Consider the following 20,756-nt stretch of genomic DNA (forward strand, 5'->3'; position numbering starts at 1 on the left):
CAGACGCCATTCTGGGGCCCTTCCCCGCCCTCACACACTCAGACCTCTCCTTAGATAATATATATTAAAAAATAAACCTCCAATTCAGGATATAAAAACAGAGCAAAGGCACTTGAGGGGTGGGGGTTGGAGGGCCTGGCCACCCCCCCACCCAGGCAATACTGAGATGGCCCAGGAATGGGGGCCAGGTGGTGCCCCCCCGGAATGAAGCCCTGAGTCCCCCAAGCAGGAGGGAGAGAAGACCGAAGCCAGTGGGAGGTGGCGGGGGGGCAGTGATCCCATCTGGGCACCCCCAACTCCCCCAAGGCGTGGCCTGGGGCAGCCTGGCTCCCTCTCCTCAGGCCCCTGGGGTTGGAGACGCTGGGTAGTCAGGTCCTGCAGTGGTGGGTGGCCCGCTCCTTCTTGCGAAACGCCTGGGGGCAGAGGAGAGGCAGGAGCAAAAGGGAGATGGGGGGAGAGATGGAGAGAGACGGATAGGGTGGAAGGGAGGGTGGGGAAGCAGCACAGAAGAGCCAGAGAAACAGAGATGAAGACAGGAGGCGGAGTGGGGAGATGCAGAAAATCAAAGATGGAGGGAGAGAAATGGACGGGACTGTGCAGCTGTTAGCATCTGATGGGGCCACTCGGGCGCTTCCTCTTTGGCCTGTGCCCGGCTCCCCTGGTCCCTCACTCACCTGCCTGGGGCAGGGGGCCTCAGGTACAGCCAGACTGGGGGACGGTGTTCTCCCCAAGCTGAGACAGGAGGAGTCTCAGGCGGCAAAATTCCTCCTCCACCTCCTGGTTTTGGGGGATCATCAGTGAGAAGGGCTCCTCCACTTAGCCCCTTCCTCCCTGCTCCCACCCCCAGGCCACACCACCTCTAGCTGTTTAATGGTCTCCTCCAGGCTGAGCAGCTCCTCCCGAATTTCCTGGGGCTGCGTTGGGCTCAAGGGGCTGCCCCCCGGGACCCCATCCCCTTCGAGGGGAGGCCCTGCCCCGCTGTCTTCCTCCGAAGGCAACAGGAGCTGTTTCAGGGTCAGCACTGGACAGGGGTGAGGGGACAGAGTCAGAGGTGCGGGGGGCGAGGGCTGGGAGATGTAGCTGGGGATGGGTGTGGGCCTATGGTGGGAAGGAGCTTCTGGTTAGTCAGACCTGAGGAAGGGGCTGGGGTATGTGAGGAGGGGTGCAGGGGTGTGAAGCTGGGGCTGAGGGGGAGGGCACCTGGGGAGAAGCTGAACTGAAGGTCAGGAAGGGATAGGGGCTGCAGGAGGCGAAGGAACTTGGGGCCACCAAGGACGGTGGTGCAGCATGGGCTGTGCATGTGGTGGACTGGTGGGCTTGCTTCCGGCACCTGAGCATAGGCAGGTGGGAAAGCAGTGTCGGGGCAGGCGGTGGCCGCCCTGCGCAGGTGGGGCTGAGCTACCTTTCTGAAGGGCCTTGGCGGCGAGCTGGCCCTCGAGGCCTTGTCTGCAGAAGGGCAGGAGGGAGTTGAAGAGTCTCTCCATCCGGCCTGGGTCGGGGAGCGGAGAGGGGGCTCAGATCCTGCCAGGCTTCCTGTGGAGCCCCCCACCCCCATTCACTGCCGCTCTATCAAGGCTCACCATCTGCCGGGGGCATCTCTCGGCTGCCATTGCCGTTTTCGGAGCTGCTAAGCAGGGGTTCACGAGTGCTGGGGGGAGCAAGTGCCGGGTGACCCCACTGCCCTGGCCCTGGTGGGCAGCAGGGGCAGGGAGACAGGGAGCTGGAGGTGGGGAAGGCAGGGAGGTCCGGAGATAGAGACAGAGGTCGAATTTGGGAGACAGGGAGACAGAGAGGCTTGGCCAGTGGAAGACAGAGAGGCCTGGATTGGAGACAGATGGGCCATGGTGGGGTGGGTGTACACGTGCACACACCTTCACATGCATGCACACAGACACACACGTGCACATGCACGCACATGGAGACTGGGCTGGAGCTCGGGTTCTGGGGACACACGGGGAGGCTGCCCCTTGACCTCTAGTTCCCTCTCCTGGCCCCCTCACCTGCTGGGGCCGGGCCGGTGTTTGGGTCGGGAGGTGCGGGAGGGGACCTTCAGGCATCCAGCGGTCTCGGTGATCAGGGTACACCAGCTGAGGAGACAGGCCAGACCCCTGGGCTGTCAGAGCCCCCAAACCCTGGGCCAGGACATTCCTCCCCTCCCTGTCCCCAGAGGCCCTGGGGCCCGGGCCTCCTCCTCATCCTCCTCCACCCGCTCCAGGAACCCAGACCCCGCTCACATCCTCCGCTCAGACACCGTCTGCGCCACCAGCTCGTATATCTGGGCCTCCTGGTCCCAGGTAAAAATGACATAGAAGGCTTTGTGATCTGCAGGGGGAGGGAAAAGCGAGACTCAAAGCCAGGGTCACCCCAATGTGCCCCTGGGGAAGTCCCCCATGACCTTAGGGCTCCCAGGATTCAACTCACTCACTCTGTCACCCCTCCGGAGACCTCCCTCATCTAATCAGGAAATAAGTCCCCTGTCTGCTCTACCTACAAGACTTGCAGGACCACTCCCACCATCATGGCCCCACCAGGTTTCAATTCCTGCTCCCTATAGCTCCCAAGAGGCAATCAGGGCATTTTTTTCAAAATACTGCTTAAAACTGGCAGCTCTTCTGTGCAAACACCTGGGGGCAGTTTCCCATTTAACTTAATAAAATCCACAAGCCAGCCTGGCACCCCGGCCGTGTCCTGTCCAGGGTCCCCCCTCCCAGCCTCAGCCTCAGGGCTGCCAGCCACCCACCTCCATCCCTCCCCCGCCCCCACCGCCCCTGGGCGCAGAGCATGCGCGCCCAGCTCTTCGGAGGGTTCCTCCGCCATCCTGGGAACGGCCGTGCCTGGGGCCTCACCGGTGGCCACCTCGCGGGTCATGGCGGAGGTGAGCCGCAGCACTGGCCGCAGCATGGTCTTGCCATCGGGCGTGGGCGTCAGCGTCCGGCTGTGCGACTTAAGCAAGAACCGCTCGTCCTGGCGCTGAAGCAGCAGCAGCAGGTCATCCAGCAGCAGCACGTGGACCTCTGCGGGTTGGGGGGCAGGGCTCAGCACCCCCACCTGACACCCTGGCCCTGAGGCGCCCCCCCCATCCCCGCCCTGCTCGCTGCCTGCCCTGGCGCTCACCCACAGCCTTGTCCTTCGTCACCCGCCACGTCAGTGGGCCCTCGTAGATCAACCTCTTCTTGGTGATGTCTAGGTTCTGGAGGCAGGAAGGAAGGGGTGATGGCCGGTGAAGACGATGGTGGGGTGGGAGAAGGTGGGGATGACCACGGGGGGTTGGTCAGGTCAGCTCATTCCCCGCTGGGAGATAAGGGGGGTGGGGTCAGAGCTGAGGGGCCCCTCTTGCTTCCTGGGTGAGCTATCAGGGAATGCTGAGCGTGGGCAGAGAGGAGGGGAGGGGAGCAGAGAGGAGGGGAGGGGAGCGGGGAGGGCACCTTGAACTCGCTCAGCATGGGGTCGTTGCTCTGCCGCAGGTGGGTCAAATCCAGACGCCTCTGATAATCTTTGAGCCGCTAGGGGCAGGGAAGGGAGGGTCACTGGCTTCCACGGACCCCTGCATACGCACACCCCACCGCCCTGGCCCAGGGCCCTGTCTGGCTCACCAGCAGGTCCTCCATGTCCCGCACGGCAAGGTTGACGTGTTGCAGAATTTCCCGGCAGCACTCGGCTGCCCGCTCCACTTTCTCCCGTTCCACCGGCTCTTCTGTGGGCAAAGGGGGAGACCGGGCCAGGGGTGAACCCCAACCCTGGAAGCTCCAGGTCCCAAGGCTAAGGCTGGAGGCCAGAAAGCCAGGGTCCGCCAGGACGGAGCGGGGCTGCTGTCTCTACCTGTGTTCTGCTCGATGCTCTGCAGAAGCAGTGGGTACTTGGTCAGACGCTGCATCTCGGTGGGGATCATGTCCTTCAGCTGCAGCCGGCGGCACCGGGGCCGGCTCTCGGCCTCCTGCAAGAACAGCAGCGCTGAGACACCAGGACGCCGGCCCCCCTCTCCGGGGACCCTGGGGCCCAGACCACCTCCCACCCCACCTCACCTGCACGAAGGTACAGAACCGGGGCTCCTTGCGCTGTTTGGCTTTGAGCTGCTCTAAGGCGAACGACTGGCGGCTACAGAAGCGGGAGGAGATTTTCTGGAACCACGAGCCCTCGGCACCATCGAACTACAGCGAGAGGCAGGCCAAGGAGGGTGTCTCAGGTGGGATGGAGGACATGGCTAGAGGCCCAGACCCCTGGGGCTTGGAGGCGGGTAAGGTTGAGACCCTGGGCCTGGGTTCCAGGTCCCCAGCCAGGAGGAGGGGGCGGGGAGGGGCGGGGCGATGGAGTGGAGGGGCGGGGCAGCGGAGGGGGCGGGGCAGTGGAGGGGAGGGGAGGGGCAAGTAGGCGGTGCCTGGGCTGGGCTCTCTCACCCGGGCCAGCAGCACATCTCCGATCTCCTTGATGAGGTAGCCACTGTCCTGCCTCCGCTTCATCAGGGAATCAAGGAATAGGGCTGTAGGGAGCAGAGACGAAAGGCGGTGCTCCGTCAGGGTCCTCGAGATTGGATGCAGAGCTGGTCTGGTACTGGGGGGTGGGGGGTTGGACTGCAGGTGGATGTGTCGGATCCTTGGGGCCGGTGACCGCCCCCCGCCCCCGACTCCCTGCCCCATGCCTGTTGATGATGTGTCCCTAGGAGGTGAACTCTGGGCATCTGGGGTGTGGCCCTCCCCAGTGCTAGACCAGAGGCTGCCCGGGGTCAACAGCAAGGCAACGGAACAGAGAGCTGGCAGGTGGGACAATGGGAGGGCCACAGCCCCGCACTCACAATGCACCTCGATGAGCTCGTCCAGGCTGGGGAAGATGTTCTGGAGCTCCTCCTGGGAGTAGAAGCCCCCGTCCGCTATGGGCTGGTAGAAGACGTCGTGGAGCACGCGGAGCATGCGCACATGGGCAGCCTCCGTCACCAGGAGCTCTGCGGGGACAGTGGACAGAAGGAACAGTTGGGGTTGGCGAGCATGCAGACTCCGGGGGTGTAGGGGGGCCGTCTCAGAGGCAGGCTGGGGAGGGGATGGCACAAGGATGACTCTGGGTGGAGCATTCGCCCCTGAAGTAGCCTCTGAGAAGTCCTCCACGCCACTGCCTTTCTCCTACGGCGGCTGCAGCCAAGGGGACCAGTAGTCCCGGTTTGCCCCATACCATGGGTTTCCCAGGACATGAGGTTTTCAGCGCTAACTAGGTCGTGTGGGCATGCACGCTCAGTCACGTCTGACTCTCTGTGACCCCATGGACTGTAGCCCACAAGGCTCCTCCACCCATGGGATTTCCCAGGCAAGAATATTGGAGTAGGTTGCCATTTCCTCCTCCACGGGATTTTCCCAACCCAAGAATCGAACCCGTGTCTCCGGCATCTCCTGCACTGGCAGGCAGATTATTTACCAACTGCACCACCTGGGAAGTCCCCAAACCAGGACAGTCCCAGGCAAATTGGGGACAAGTTGGTCGCCTTACTGCATGCAGCTGCGTTTCAAGTCTAACCATCCAGCAAGTTTCTCAGGCTGTTTCTGGTACAATGACTCTGACAGGTTGATGGCCTGGGATCCAGGGGCCTCCGGGGGGTGCATGCCCGAGTTCCAGGGATCCCCAAAATCCCCAGAGACTAAATGCATGATTTTGTATGTTAAGTATGCATGTATTTCTGGTGAAAGAAACTGCCATGCTGTCCAACATGGCAGCCACTAGCCATGCCAATAACTCTAAACTTTGCTTAATTAAAATGAAATATAATGCACAATTCAGCTCTCAGTTGGGCTTTAGATGCTCAACAGCTGTTATGTGGCTGGTGGTTACCATGTTGGAAAGTACAGATATTTATTGCATGTTACCATCATTCCAGAAGGTTCTATCAGATGGCACTGGGAATGTTTTGACTATTACTCTCAGAAGGATCTGTGACCCAAAGGGCATCTATCCACTGCCTTAAAACTTCTGAATGAGAATCCTTCTCAACCATTAAATAATCTGTAAGTTAACTTCCAAATGAGCTTCCCAAAACACTCTACATCTGGCAAACCTCCCTCAACACAGACACAATTTGAAATCACAGGGAAGAATTAAGACAAAAATGGTATCTCTCAGCTCAGAAGCAAGCATTGCTAATAATATATTATCTTCCCAAACTTTTCTGGGTGGGAATCTTTTTCTCCCGAGTGCTTAAGATCATAGTCGTAACAGCAGTCACAGCTAAATGCTCTGACCCTGGACCCATCACTGTGCTGAATGCACGAATCATCTCATCTTCATCTCTGTGGGGCTTTTAAGAGAGGAGTTATCACTGCCCACGTTTCACAAACAAGGAGACAAAGGCTTATGCCTGAAATGCAACTTTTATAGACCGTTTCTGGCTGTTCACGTCAACACTGTCCCGCACTATAAAAAATTATTTAGAGAGGATTTCCCTGGTGGCCCAGTGGTTAGGATTCTGTGCTTCCACTGCAGGGAGAGAGTGTGGGTTCAATCCCTGGTCAGGGAACTAAGATCCCAATGCCGTGCAGCATGGTCAAAACAAAATCATTCCTTGGAAATGTCACTTCCAGCAGCTGCCTTCCCATTCGTTCCCTGAGATGTTCCAATTTAGCTAACAAACGGCCCTCTGAGGAACTGGGCGGCCTTCAAGCTCTGGTGTAAGCAACACCTAGATGGCCATCCCCCTGCATCTGTCTTTGCCAGAGGTGGGCTGTGTCCTCAGCCACAGTGGGCTGAAGGGGGTGGCACTCACCGCTGATGACCTCCTGCCGCTTCACCTGGCTCTTGGGCAGGCTGTGCAGAATGTCCTGGGGGACAAGCTCTCGCCAGCCAGGCGGCTCCTCTGGTTCCAGCTCCAGTCCTGAGCGGCCCGGCTCTCCCTCATCTCCAGGCTCCGGGCTGTGGGACAGAGGCCTCGTCAGGTCCCCGGCTCAGGGCATCCCAGGAAAGAGCCTTTGACTCCTTCCACACCCATCCCCTAGGGTGGCCCAAGCTGCGGACCAGCCCCCAGATCTCTGGAAAGCAGCCACTCACCCCTCTCCTGTGACCACTGGAGGCCCACAGTGACCTCAGTATCTGATATCCCCCACCCCAGCCTCCCTGACTCTCCAGGCTGCCTTGGTGGATGGAAGGGGGGGGCAGTGACGTACGTGGCTCGTCGGGTAGGGCCAAGCACGGCCGTGGCGGAGCTGGGGTCCATGTCCACGTCGCTCCGGGAGCGGCCCCCACCCCGGCCCTTAGCCCCGAGGCTACCCCGGGAAGGCCGGCGGCGGTCACTCACCCGCAGGCTCTCTGAGCGCCCCAGACGCCCTGACAGCCTGGACCCCGAGGCCAAGGACAGAGTCAGGCCCGGACAGATACAGGGAGAGACCAGGACAGGGAGAGATGGGGGAGACCAGGACAGGGAGAGACAGGGAGAGACCAGGACAGGGAGAGATGGGGGAGACCAGGACAGGGGGAGACGGGGGGAGACCAGGACAGGGAGAGACGGGGAGACACCAGGACAGGGGGAGACAGAGGGGAGACCAGCACAGGGATCAAACATGCAACAGAAGAGAGGAGAGAGTCAGAAGGACCAGTGTAACTTTGGGGTGCAGGGGCAGTGGGGGGTGGTCAGAAGGGATACTGAAACTGGCCGGGGAGGGTCAGGGACAGGGAACCCAGTAGGGAGCGAAGGACTGCCCCCTCCCTTCCCTGAGGCAGGGGGATGGGGGGCAGAGCCAGGAGGCGAGGCGGGGAGGGGGGTTTCAATACTTAGCTCTTCGGCTGGGAGGGTGGTGTCCCCACCCACCCCTCACAGGGGTGTAGGGGAAGGGGTGGCCCCTGGGGGGAGGGGAGGGGCTGGGAGAAATGGGGGAGGGGCTAGCCCTCCCCCTACCCAGGGCCCAGGCACCCACCTCTTCCACTTTCTGGGGAGAGAGGGGGACAGGGTCAGAGGTGGACCCAGAGGGAACCCGACTCACCTCCCCCACCCACCACAGGGTCCCCAAAGCAGCAGCACGAGGACTGGCAGGGGGCAGAGCCTGCCCCCCAACTGTGAGGGGGACAGGGCCCCCGGGCATGGAGCACAGAGGGCTGGGGGGAGGGAGGGAGGGGGCGCTGGGAGGCAGGAGCAAGGAGGCTGGGCTGGAGGCTTAAGAATGGGTGGGGGGGATGGATGGAAGATGGGGTGGTGGTAGGGGCAGAGGGAGAGGGGCCAGGAAGAGCTGAGAGGGGGTAAAGTGGAAGACGAGGAAGAAGGAGGAAAGGAGAGAAAGAGGGAGCAAGGGGAGAGGAGAAAAAAAAGTCAGTGAAAAAGGAAGGAGAAGAAGAAGGGAAGGAGAAAGGGAGGAAGAAGGAATGGAGGGAGAGATGAGGAAAGACAGAGAGGAGGAAGAAGGGAGGGGAGGCAAAGAGGCAGGAGCAGGGCATAGTGGAGTCGGCTCGCTGGGGACGGGCAGGCCAAGTGGCAGCACAACCCCCAACACGCGCCCCCCGCCCATAACACGCCCAGCTCCGGGCACCTTTCTGTGTCGGCAGCCTCCTCCGTGCTCTCCAGCGGCGCTGGGGCGTCCAGGCTGGCTGGGCCCTGTGGGGGCGGGTCCCCCACCTCCAGGAGGGCGTCAACACCTGTGGGGACAATGTTGAGGGGGGAAGCAAGGCTGTCTGGAAGGCCCCTGTGGTGGTGAGACCCACACCCCCCTACACCCTGGGGGCCTCCACTCCTTGAGCCATCCACTGCCTGGCCGGCACCACGTGGCTGCTCTGTATTTTAGTGGGGGACAGACGGATGGAAGCTGGTAAAGAATCTGCCCGCAGTGCGGGAGACCTGGAATCGATCCCTGGGCTGGGAAGACCCCCTGGAGAAGGGAAAGGCTATCCATTCCAGTATTCTGGCCTGGAGAATTCCCTGGACCGTATAGTCCATGGGGTCGCAAAGAGTCGGACACGACTGAGTGACTAAGCACATACACAGACAGATGGAAAGAGCTCTGAAAACATGGCGGCCAGGGCCCAGTGGGTGAAGATGTCGCAAAACTGGGGTGCTAGTCTCCCACTTGGAGAGGAGACTGGATGCCTCCACATTCATTCATTCTCCCTACACTCCACTGGGACTTGTGGGAAGAGAATGTATCCCATTTAGAGGGGAGGAGGCTGAGGTTCAGAGAGAGGAAGGCTTCTAAAATCTGACACAAGTAAATTGCAGAACCAGGATTTGAACCCAGGCCCTGGCCAAGTGGCTGTCTGGGGGGAGGTCACACAAGGAGTGGGAGACATTTCCAAGGAGCAGCCAGGTTCACCATCTAAGGGGGCTGGTCGGCCATGGACTTAGAAAGGGTTCTGGGAAATGAAACCATGGGGGTTGGTGGGAAATGTAGTCCAAGGAGGTGGGGAAATCCATCACCAGGACAGAGGTCAGAGCTTAGGAGGAAAGCCGTGGAAAGGGTAAACCAGGGGAAGGAAGTGGTTATCAGTAACACTGGTGACAAGGAGCAGGGAAGGCGGAGGACCAAGGGGCTGTTTTGCTGTGGGGTCCAGGAAACTCACCTGGCTCCCGGTCAGGGCTGTCCCCAGACAGAAGGTGCGGAGAAACTCCGGGGGTGTCCTGCCCAGGGCCTCCGAGATTCCGGTCCCGGGAAGGCGCCCCCTGACCTCCCTTACGTTCTGTAAGGCCTGGCTTCTCAGCTGGAGACGTATCAAGGGAGAAAATGGAGTATGAGAGTCAAGCGACTCAAATCCACAAGGGCCGGGGGATCTAAGAGGCTGCTGTGCTCGGTCCTCCCTGTCGCCCAGGAGACCCCTCCTCCACCCTCGGACTCAGGAGTCCCAGCCCCTTGCCTCTCCTCCCCTCAGACCTTGTGGGTCCCCCCACCTCCCCTCTTAGGTCACCAGGATGGATGATGCTCTAGGTTTAGGACCATTACCATCAACTTCGACCTTCGGGTGTCGAAAATCTGGGGGTGAAACGAGAGATGGGATCGTGAGGTGGGGGCAACACAGGGAAGTCAGGGCAGGGCCAAGGCCGGGCACCTCACCCTGGGGCTCTCCCCGGTTCCAGCGGGCGGCATCCAGGAAGCTGCTCAGGCCTTTCTTGGTCTTGGTCGGTTCATCTGACCGCCGGTTCCCTATCATCTGGGGAAGGAGTCGGGGGAGGGGGAGCTGGGCATTTCTGGACCAATGTTGACAGAGGGCTCAAACCTCAGGGGCGCAGAGGCTTCCGGGGGCGGGTGGTGGGGAAGGCCCTCTCTGGGGAGGAGAAGGCCAGGTTTGGGGGAAGCACTCAGGGAAGCACCTTTTTCCGAAAGAAGTTCCTCCCGGACTTCTTGTCCCCACTCTTGGTCCGCACCCCAAGGTGCCGCATGTACATGCTGATGGCGTTGACCACGGCGGCGCTGTGGGGAGGGGACGGTGACGGGGAGGGGACGGTGAGGGCACACGGACTGACGCGCAGGCTCCCAAGGACGCAGGGACCCCACTGCCCCTACAGCTTCCCCTCCGCCAGCTTCCCACCCCCGCCCCACAACATTTCCTGCTGGGCATCTGAGCAAAGGGAGAGAGAGGAGGTTCTAGGGAACAGGGCCAGGCGTGCAGCTCAACGCCCAGGCCCCCAGGTAGACTCCCCCTTCCCTGGGGCCCATGACACCAAACTCCCCACTGCCCTCTTTGCTTCCATCACCTCTTCTCCTCATCGTTAGAGATGGTGTGCCTGTAAGAAGACAGAAGTCTGTGACCAATGTGCTAAGCCTGGGGCGCAGCACAACAGGTCACTGTCCCCTTCAAAGAGGGGATGGCCGGGGGCACTCTGCCGAAGCATCTGGGATGGACAACTGCTGGAGGAGAGACCCTCACTCGGGGTGGTGGGAGTTGCAAGGGCAGGACCCAAAGCACAGGCCTGAATGCAAGACCACGGACGGGACCTGGGAACTGGGAGGGACCCCCAAGCTGGGAAGGGAAGATGCAAAACCAGATGGGTGAAAATTCGAAGTCTTCCCAGGTGGCACCAGTGGTAAAGAACCTTCCTGGCAATGCAGATAGATGTTAAGAGACACAGGTTTGATCCCTGGGTTAGGAAGAGCCCCTGGAGGAGGGCATGGCAACCCACTCCAGTATTTTTGCCTGGAGAATCCCATGGACAAGAGAAGCCTGACGGACTACAGTCCATGGGGTCGCAAAGAATTGGACATGACTGAAGTGTGTACACAAGGGCCCCAGAAGTCAGAAGAGGAAACCAAATGCATGGAAATGACCCCTGAAGCTGAAGAGGGAGTCCAGAAGCAGATGGGACGAGGATGGGATAGCAGAGGGTGCCCCCTGGGCTAAGGAGAGACCTGCCCCACTCACTGCATCTCCTCCAGGTGGGTCAGTTGCCGCTCAGCCAGGTGCCGCTCCCGGGCCTCGTAGCTGGCACGGTCCCGCGCCACCCAGGCCCCCAGCTGGACCAGCTCCTGCTCCCAGGGTGTCATGCCCATGAGCTTCTTGGAGCGGAAGTCCTCCAGCTGCCGGACCACGGCTACCTGCTGGCTCTGCACCACCTCCTGCACGAACTGCCGCTGGAGATCCTCAGGAAAGAGGTCAGGCCGCGTGCGGTCTGCGGGGACAACAGGGCCCGGGCTGGGGGCCAGTTCCCTGGGCCGTGAGTCCACCCCTATCCCTGCCCACCCTTGGACTCTGACAGCCATGCTTCCTTGGGCTGGGGTGGCCATGAGACAGGAAGGCATCTCTGCTGTCCAAGGACCATGGTGAGAGCGTGGCCTCCCACCCCGGGGGGTGGGGGGAGGGGGCGGTTCCTGGTCCCTGCTAGAGACCTCTCCCTCACCCCAAAGTCCCCTTTTGTCTTCTTACCAAGTTCAAAGGCCACGGCAGGAGGGACCATCACTCGTAGAATCTGCTCAGGAGAGAGAATGGAGTGAAGGGGAGGACGCAGCGGTAAAGGGGCTGCCGTGATGGGATGAAGGGATGGTAGCCCAGGCAGCAGGTGGGAATGATGCTCTGACAGGAGGAGCAGTAGATGGAGAGCCAGGCTGGCACGAGGTCTCCCACCAGGCGGGCCAGGGCTCCCTTCACGCTGCCTTCAGCAGGGTGGAGGTTGGGAGGAGTAGGGTGGCTGCCCAGGGGGTTGGGGATGGGGCCCCCTCGGTGTCTCTCACCGAGTGCTTATCCAGGAAGCTGTGGTAGAAGTCGATGAAGGCTTTCTTGAACTCCTTGGGGCCCAGGGAGCCCAGCATGTCCGCATGCAGGCAGCAGAGCTGGGGGACACAGAGCGTGATCCATCCTCTTCCCGCCCCACCCAACTGCACTGCCCCTTGGAAAGCCTCGGGATGCAAACCCTCTGGGAAGTGCTCCCTGATGTCCCCCATCCCCACACCTGACTCCCTCTCAGCTGCCTGGGGCCACTGCACCATTCCCTTAATTTTCTCTCCTGTGAAATAGTTCTTTGGTCTGTCTTCTCTCTGCTGCTGCTGTTAACAACAGCTGCTGTTACACCGCCCCCAGCTATACTAAGAGGGCTCAGTGCATCCCAACACTGTCCAAACCCTTTACCTGCATTAATCTGTTCAACCATGGGGAGGACCATCATTATCCCGTGTTGCAAATGAGAAAACAGTTAGTAACTGACAAAGTTGGGATTGCATTTCTGGCAGTCTGTCTCTGCAACTCTTCATTGCAAAGCAATACTGTTACTCAAGGGCGTGTGTGTGTGTGTGTGTGTGTGTGTGGCAGCCAGGAGGTTCTGATTCATCGGTGTCTCCAGGCCTAGCGCACAGCAGGGCTAATCACATAAACAGAAGGACGAGTGACGCTCGCTCACTCATTCATTCATCAAGCATTCCCTGAGGTTGCCTGTGGAGGAGCCCTCTGCTGGGTGACACTGGCAATGCTGTGGGGCCTCCAACCTGTCCTGGCTCCTGGCAGACTCTCATCAGGTAAGGGACATGGTCTCAGTCGGCTAAGAACTCGCCCCAGTAATCTATGCCTGCCCCCTCCCCACCCCCCCAAAAAATAAAAACTCCATCTGAGGCTAACAGGAAGCAGCCCAGGTGACCACAACCATCTCCCGGCCGCTCCACCAGTCAATGAGGTGAGAGAACAACATGAGGACAAATCTCAAAACGCCAAAGGCCATCTGGGTCACGTTAGTCACACCCCTGGCCCTGGCGAGGCCTCAGTTTCCACATCTGGAAAGGGACACAGCAACCAGCACAATCCCTGGGCTAAGTTCCAGGAGCTCAAGTTCCAGAAACACTCAGGCTCAGCAGGGGGACTCCTCTGCCCAGAGGGCCAGTGCCTCAGGCATTAGGGGAGGCTGGGTGGGGGGAGCACTTTTCTGGCAATTTCCTGATTTCCTGTTTCTGAAACTTTGGTGTCAGTCAATACAGCCTTCTCCCTGCCACCCCCAGGCATCCCTTTCTGCTACTTCCATCAGTCTCCTTGTTTTCTGGAGGGGGCTTCCCTGGTGGTTCCAGATGGTGAAGAATCTGCCTGTTTTGTGAGAGACCTGTGTTTGATCCCTGGGTTGGGAAGATCCCCTGGAGAAGGGAATGGCTATCCATGCCAGTATTCTTGCCTAGAGAATTACACAGATAGAGGAGCCTAGCGGGCTATAGTCTATGGGGTCGCAGAGTCAGACACGACTGAGCAACCAACACTATGACCCACGTCCAGTACAGAGCAGTGCTCTGGTCTAAGCCCAACTCCCGGCTTATGCTGGACTGTGTGGGGTCCTCATGGGACAGGACCCCAATCCACAGAGCCTTCTCCAGCCAGCACTGGGCCTTCTTCCTCCCTAAGCCACCTGCTGGGTTCTCTAGACTCTGCAGGCATCTCCCAGAGAGTACGCTCTGCATCCACAGCTCCCCGGTATTTTCTGCCTGATACAAGTTTTCTGTCGCGTCCATTATGTCCTCTGTGCCTCGTGGGCTGCTTGTAGCAGTCGCCTAGTTTCTGGACCACGGCCTGCTGTGCTGCCTAGGCCCGAAAAGGCTACTGGCTTTCTCCCAACCACCAGCCCTGAAGCACTGACTGGAGGCACCTGCAGAGCACTTAAGATTCTGGGGCTAAGGGCGCTGTCACTGACGGGTGATGCTGCCATGGGCATGGGACAGCAGCCGGGGCATGGTTTTTCTCCAGGTTGCTGGATTCTGTGTTGCTCTGCGAAACTGCACCCTGCTCTGCTCAGAAATTTACACTGGCAGCTGCAACCTTGTCTGGGCCCCATGGCTGGCTTCCTGGCTCTCAAGCTATGTGCTCTGGGTCTCTTTCCCAGACCCTCCTGACATCCTCACGGGCCTAAAGCACTGAACACTGCGGCAGGTCCCAGCCCCGCCCCGTGCCTCCCCGGCCCCGCCTCCGTGCCTCCCCGGCCCCGCCCTCACCAGGGGTCCCGGCTCAAACTGCATGGCCACGTGCTGCAGGAGGGCCATGAGGTGGGCCGGGCGCCGCTTCACCTGATCCAGGTTCTGGAACTGGTTGTTTTGTTCCTCAGGGTTCTGAGGGGCAGGGATGGGAGTGAGACAGAGGGGGGCATAGGAGGGGCTTGGGGCTTGATCCCCGCTCCTCTTCCCCAGCAATTCCCCCAAAGGATCCAAGCTGGGAGGTGGGGGTGCTGATGATGCCACTGCTGGGATGGTGGCCAGTCAGGGGGTGGGGAGGATGGATGAGACTTCATGTTCTAACGGTGGGTGGTGAGGAGAGAAATCAGGAGAGATGGAACGAGGATCTGAGCTGTCATTACGGGGAGTGGGCAGCGATAAAAACTGCAATCAGAGTAAACCGGCTGACAGCTTGTGCTGTAATATCAAAAGGAGGCACTGAGGATGGGGTGAGGGGATGAGGAAGGAGGTATTAGGAAGATGAAAGAGATATGGGGGCTTCCCTGGTGGTCCAGTGGTTAAGAATCTGCCTTGCAGTCCAAGGGATGCCAGTTCGATCCCTGGTCTGGGAGGACCCCACATGCTGCAGAGCAATTAAGCCCGGGCGCCTCAACTACTGAGCCCACGTGCAGCAACTACTGAAGCCCTCAAGCGCCTAGAGCCTGTGCTCTGCAACAGGAGAGAAGCCACCGCAGTTGAGAAGCCCATGCACCACAACAAAGAGAAGACCCCCCCATCCCTGCCCTGCGTCCCCGCTCGCCACAACTAGAGAAGGCCCGAGCTCAGCAATGAAGACCCAGCACAACCAAAAAATAAACTAAATACATCTTTAAAAAAGAGAGAGAGATGGGTAGAGACAGAAGGCCGAATGACAGCATCAGAGGATGGAGAACAGGGTGTAAGCCGGTGCGGACGCTGGGCATGGGGCTGGAGGGCTGGGGCCCCGGGGAGCCTGAGACAGAGGCTTTTCCAGCCCGCCTCCCTCTCACCGTCTTCAACTCAATCTCAAAATCCTCGTCCTCTGCCCCAATGATGCTGACGGGCGCCAGGCCGGGTCGGGGGGGCCCCGGGGCCTGTGGAAGGGGAGGGATGGCTTCAGCCCGCATTGCTCCCCGCCGCACAGCGCCCCCCACCCAACTCCCTCACCCCTCGGCCCTCTCCACTCACCGCCCCTCGGGCGACGTCTTCTGCCTCCATGGGCACTGCCGGGCTGGGGGAAGAGGAGGGGCCGCGGTTAGAGGGGAGGGAGGCGGGGAGAGCAGGGCGGTTACTCACAGATTCCTGGCCCAGGTGCGAAGGTGAGTAAACAGCCTCCTCTCCCCCCCATCCCGGCCTCCACAGCTCAATGGGGCCTCTGTGTGGCGACAAAGAGCCCTTCAGAGGCCAGCCAGGGCGGGGAGCCCGAGGACAGGGAGCCGCGTGTTGGGGGCAGCTGGAGGCCAGGAGCCTGGGTCCATGAGAGAGCTGTGGCCCAAGAGCCTGCGATTTGGAGTCCCCTGATGAAGGAAGGGCCTGGGGGCTCTTGGATCTAAGTAAGGGAGGAGGGGTTGGGGAGTTGGGTCCTAGGCGGGCAGGGCTTGCAGGCCAACAGAGTTGGAAAAGTTAGAGGGGAGCTGGGAGGGAGATAACCGGGGTGTGGGGGCTTGCCTCTGACCTGCGACAGGCCTGGGGCAGGATGTTGCCTCTGAACCCACTAGCCCCACTTCCTGTGACAGGAAATCACAATAGCAAATCCCCCAACCCCCAGCTCTCTCCACAGAAGAAAACAAAACTGCGAACCCTCCTCCTTCAGGGACCAAGAGGCCTTGAAGCCACTTCTCTCCCTCGGGGCCCTGGCATCTTTCCGGCTCCCATCCCAGAAAGTAAGGGACGGCCGTCAGATAGCTCATCCCCCCAGGTGCCTCTGTCTCCCTCACCCCACACCCACCCGTCCCGTCTGTCTGTCTGCCAGCTTGCCTCTCCCCAGCTGCCGCTCCCTGGCTGTCTCTCCCTTGAGTCTGCCTCCTGTCTTTTGCCTCTTTCCTCCCTGATTCTTCATTTTTGCTCTCCCTTCCTTCAGACCCGGCTCATTTTTTCCCACCGGCTCTGCCTCCCCTCCCCCCACATCCGCCGAGGCCCCACCCTATCTTCTCTTGCTCCCCGTCTCCCCTCCTCGCTCTTCGCAGCCTCTGTCTCCCCATGTCTGGTTCCTGCAGCCACTGTCCCCGCACCTGTCCGTGTCGCTCGCTGTCTCGCCTCTCTCTCCCATCTCTCGCTGTCTCTCCCATCTTGTCTCCCTTAGAATCTCCACTTCTCCCTGTGTCTTCCCACCAACATCGTCGGTGTTCTTAATTAGTCTGACTAATGCCACTTGAGCCCGTGTGTCAGGCAGGAAGGAGCTGTGGAAACGGGTGGGGTGTACCACGGTGGCGGGGGGGGGGGGGGGGGTGGGTTCTCCCCACAGCCCAAAGCTATTTATAACCCTCGTCGCCTGGTCGCCTGTGTCCCATCCTTCTCCTCTTCCACTGGCCTCCTCCCTAGCACTCAATAAACGGCAGCCGGCCTTTTGACTCTGATCATTAAACAATAATGCCTTCTGGAGTGTCCAAGTGCCATCCTATGGGTTCACCCAAGCTGGCCTCATTTTGATTCTTTTCCATAAAGTGTGTTTGTCCAACATCCAAGCTTGGGTGACTTCAGATCTGAGCATTGTTAAATGTTCACATAAATAAAGTTGCAAACCAAGGCAGAAGAATAGTAGTAATTATTTATTATGAGAGCTGAACTTACACTGCACTTACAGTGTGCTAGGCGCTGCTCTAAGTGCTTCTCACAGAGTAACTCACTGAAGCCTCATAACCACAAGCAGCCCCATGCTATTATTACTCCCATCCGAGTCAGAAAACCTTCACCAGGCCACCAGCTGCAGCTTCTGGGCTGGAAGGCATGACCATGGACACGGAGGGTCCACGCTCATCCCACTCCGGGGTGGGTGGAAAAAGTTCGACAGAGGCAGGGGTGATTCCAAAAGGGCCAAGGCAAGGACAAAGGTTTATCTGAGCAAATGCTTAGGTGCCAGGCAGGCCTCGGAACATGCACTTGATAAGTATTACTGCCTTCATTCCTCATCACCACAATAGGAAATAATAGCTAACGCATAATGTGTACTAAGTGCCATGAAGTACAGTATTAGTGCTTGACAGGTATAAACTCAATCCTTTCAGTGACCCTGAGCAGTTGTCTTATTACTGCTATTCCCATTTTACAGAGGAGGAAACTGAGGCACAGCTTATAAGAGGCAGTGCCAGGATTCTGACCCAGGCAGGCTGGCTCCAGAGTTTATGCATTTAACTCCCAGAATGTGCTGCTTTGAGAGCATGGGGAATCCACATGCCTACCTTAGGAAACTGCAATCTCAATCAAAGCTGAGACACAGCAGTTCTCCCTATGGTGTCTGGGTACATGGACACTGTGGCCTGGGCAGGAGTTTAGACTGGACTCAGCTACTCCACAGAGGCCTGGGCTCAGAGAGGATTGGGGAGGAGGGTGGCTCCTTAAAAGATGGGTCATGAAGGAGTCCTGCAAAGTTAGAGAGTGATAGGTGGAAGCGGTCAGATGGATCTAAAGGCAAATGACAAGGCCTGCGGTGCAGCAGGAGGGTGCTGTGTTTATGGGGCTGTAGAGATGAGGGCAGGGTGACAAGGTCCTTAACGATGGGGGTCCGAGAACAAAGTGGGCATGCGCAAGGACTACATGGGCACCTGGGTATTATGCAGGGCTCGGTGTCTACAACAGGCTTTCCTGGTGGCTTAGATCACAAAGAATCTGCCGGCAATGCGGGAGACCGGGTTCAATCCCTGGGTCAGGAAGATCCCCTGGAGAAGGGAATAGCTACCCACTCCAGTATTCTTGCCTGGAGAATTCCATGGACAGAGAAGTCTGGCGGGCTGTACAGTCCACGGGGTCGAAAAGAGTCGAACACGACTGAGTGACTCACAGTTCAGGGACTCTAAGATATTGAGTGGATGACCCTGGTCTCCAAGAACCTCTGGGAGCCTTAAAGAAACTAAAACACAGAGTAGTCAAGGTTAGTCCTTGGAATGCCTAAGGCCCCGGATTCTGTTTGACACATGGTGGTCTACAAGGATCCCTGGCCACAGGATCGTAAGTCACACAGGATCGTTAAGTCCATAAGGGAAAGAAGCCAGTGTGTGGGACCTCTGGAGATTTAAAAGGGGTACAGAATTCTATGGGGAGGTTGGTGGTCCCCGAGACCCACGGTCCATAGGGCCCCAGATTCTAGCAGATGCTATTGATGTATCGAAACCCCCCTTCTGTAAGGAGCTGCACATCCACGCGGGGTCATCAGGACCCCTTAGAGGGTCTGTAGGACCTAGTGATCTACATGGAACGTGGCAGGTCTACACAAGCCCCAAATCGTATGTAGGACGTGGCGGGTGTACACGGGCCCTAAATCCTACACGGGACTTGGCAGCGTGCATGGTCAGGGTTGCTGGGGAGGACGTGCGGAGTCAGGGTCTGACGCCCGCCGGGGGCCGCGTCCCTCACCTGCTCCAGGTCGGAGGCGAAGCACCGCAGCAGCCAGAACCGAAGCCTCCGCGCGCCGGCTCGGGCTCCCCCACCCCCGACTCGGAGTCGCTCTAGCCAGCCCGGAGTAGGCCTTTGCGTCCAGCTCCACTCCTCCTGCCAGCCGTTCTAGCCCGCTCCTGCCGGGCTCCAGCCCAGAAAACTCTACTCCTCTTTGCCGGCCGCTCTAGCTCTCCGCTGAGCCACGCAGGCCAGATAGGGCCGCTCTGGCCTGTCTAGGAGGGCTGGCGTTTCCGTATATCGACTGCCCCCGTCAGTCTCCTGGACCCCGCCCCCTGCCCCCCGCCCCCCGGCTGGAGGCGGGGATAGTTCCAGCCCCCAGATCAGTGTTGGTTCAATCCGAGATCACGTAGTCGCCCCGACCCCTAGCCGACCCCCCCCAGACTGGGGTCCCCGTCCTATCTCGCAGCCCCAACGTGGGACCGTTTGAATTCCCAACGCCTATACATTAATTCTCCCTGCAGTGCCCCCGCCCCAGACACCCCCGCACACTTTCTGCTGGGGCTGCAAAACAAAATCCTGCAAAACAAAATCCTTTCATCTAACATGCGGAAAAAGTAAGTAACTCTCTCCGGGCCTCAGTCTTCCCATCTGTACAATGGGGAACGATCTCCAGTTTTTGTCCCCTACAACCTATTTCCCAGGGTATAATTCCTGACCCAACCCAGAAAAAGACCTTTCCAAAAAATGCTTTCAAACGCGTTCTGCAACTTTCAGCTTCAAGACAGCCTATGGCCTATTGCCACTTTTCCTTTTGAGTGGCTCTAAAGTATGCAGGCTTGGAGGACGGCGCTTGGCTGAAAGCACCTGCGAGTTCAAATCCCAACTCCACTCAGTCTCACGATGTGCGTGCCCTGGGACGAGTTGGTTTTACTCCCTGGGTCTCAGTTTCCCCACCCGTGCAATGGGAGTGATCATCCATCCTCCGCCGGACGGTTGGGAAGCTTTGACCCCGGGCTTGCAGCCCTCATCTCACCTCCCGGGCCCTCAGCAAGTATTACTTCTCCTCTCTTTGTCCCCTTTGACAGATGGAAAAACTGAGGCCCAGGGATGGGCGGCTGCTGGCTCAGCCGGGCCGGTAGGAGGCCCCTCCAAGGCCAGCAGCGCCCAGCCCCCTCCCTCCTCCTCCCCACTTCCCCTAGCAGCCGAGGGGAGGGAGGCCGGGCGGGGCCAGGGACGGTGTACCTGGTGTCCGCGCGGGGTGGTGACCGGCGGGGCGCCCGAGGTCGGGCTCGGCGATCCCGGGCCCGGTGTCCCGGCTCCCGCTTCCTGGCTCTGGCGGGGCAGGAAGTTGGGGCGTTTTTCCGGAGGCCCCAGCCCCGCCGCCCCTCCTTGCTTCCTGCCCGCGCCCCGCGCCCGCCCGGCACCTCCGCTTCCTTCCCCTTCTCGCCGCCGGCCCCGCCCTCCTTTCCCCGCTCCGCCCTGGACCTGCGGGCATCGGCCCCACCCGGACCCCGCCCAGCTTCTCCCGGCTTTGTCAGTCTGTCCCTCCGCAGGGCGCGGGCACCACTTTTCTCAGATCTGCCTGACATCGGCCATCACCTCCCTGGCGAGGCTGGGGGCCCTGCGTCCGTCTCCACCTGCGTGTCGCCTCCCCTGCTCTGAGTCTCTGTGTGTCTCTTGGTCTCTGTTTTTGCTTCTGTGTGTTTCTGTCCGTGTTCCTCTCTTTGCCTCTGTCGCTGACTCTCTTGCTCCGTTGAGGTCTTTCCCTCTTGCTCCCGGGCCTCTGCTTCTCCCTGCTGTCTTTTAAACTCTTTGTCATTTTCTGTCTCAGAGGCTTCTCTCCCCATCGCTGGGTCTGGATCTTTCAGCATCCCCATCAGTCATTTCCCC

The 20,756-nt window shown here is 59.6% G+C and overlaps 1 protein-coding gene across 5 annotated transcripts; it reads right to left on the bottom strand.

The window, feature by feature from the left end:
* Positions 1-47: 47 nt before the first annotated feature.
* ARHGEF1 (Rho guanine nucleotide exchange factor 1) lies at positions 48-20,665 on the bottom strand. Of its 5 annotated transcripts, XM_010815120.4 has the most exons (31): positions 20,109-20,665; positions 15,504-15,546; positions 15,326-15,409; positions 14,340-14,453; positions 12,114-12,212; positions 11,809-11,851; positions 11,308-11,554; positions 10,643-10,672; positions 10,259-10,358; positions 10,002-10,098; positions 9,891-9,920; positions 9,514-9,651; positions 8,490-8,595; positions 7,884-7,895; positions 7,137-7,304; positions 6,740-6,885; positions 4,790-4,936; positions 4,395-4,477; positions 4,023-4,148; positions 3,820-3,934; positions 3,594-3,694; positions 3,426-3,503; positions 3,115-3,190; positions 2,847-3,014; positions 2,235-2,322; positions 2,001-2,087; positions 1,581-1,648; positions 1,403-1,489; positions 858-1,021; positions 675-777; positions 48-413 (listed from the first exon to the last, which is right to left on the bottom strand). In XM_010815120.4, exons 1-30 carry the CDS (start codon positions 20,453-20,455, stop codon positions 694-696), a joined length of 3,276 nt encoding a protein of 1,091 aa, XP_010813422.2. In that variant the 5' UTR covers positions 20,456-20,665; the 3' UTR covers positions 48-413; positions 675-693. The 5 variants fall into 5 exon arrangements, with proteins under 5 accessions (XP_010813422.2, XP_024834880.1, XP_024834886.1 ...); XM_024979112.2 differs by lacking the exon at positions 7,884-7,895; XM_024979118.2 differs by lacking the exon at positions 7,884-7,895 and having other exon boundaries at positions 18,885-20,200.
* Positions 20,666-20,756: the final 91 nt, after the last annotated feature.

This window comes from Bos taurus, chromosome 18, assembly GCF_002263795.3.
Source record: "Bos taurus isolate L1 Dominette 01449 registration number 42190680 breed Hereford chromosome 18, ARS-UCD2.0, whole genome shotgun sequence".
Classification (NCBI taxonomy): domain Eukaryota; kingdom Metazoa; phylum Chordata; class Mammalia; order Artiodactyla; family Bovidae; genus Bos; species Bos taurus.

Coding starts and splice junctions, on each gene's coding strand:
- ARHGEF1 (XM_010815120.4), bottom strand. CDS start 20,455: ATGTCAGGCAGATCTGAGAAAAGTGGTGCCCGCGCCCTGCGGAGGGAC. Junction 4,937..6,739: donor GCGGCAGGAGGTCATCAGCG/GTGAGTGCCACC, acceptor CTGTCCCCGCAG/AGCTCCTGGTGACGGAGGCT. Junction 2,323..2,846: donor GACCCGCGAGGTGGCCACCG/GTGAGGCCCCAG, acceptor CTCCCCCTGCAG/ATCACAAAGCCTTCTATGTC.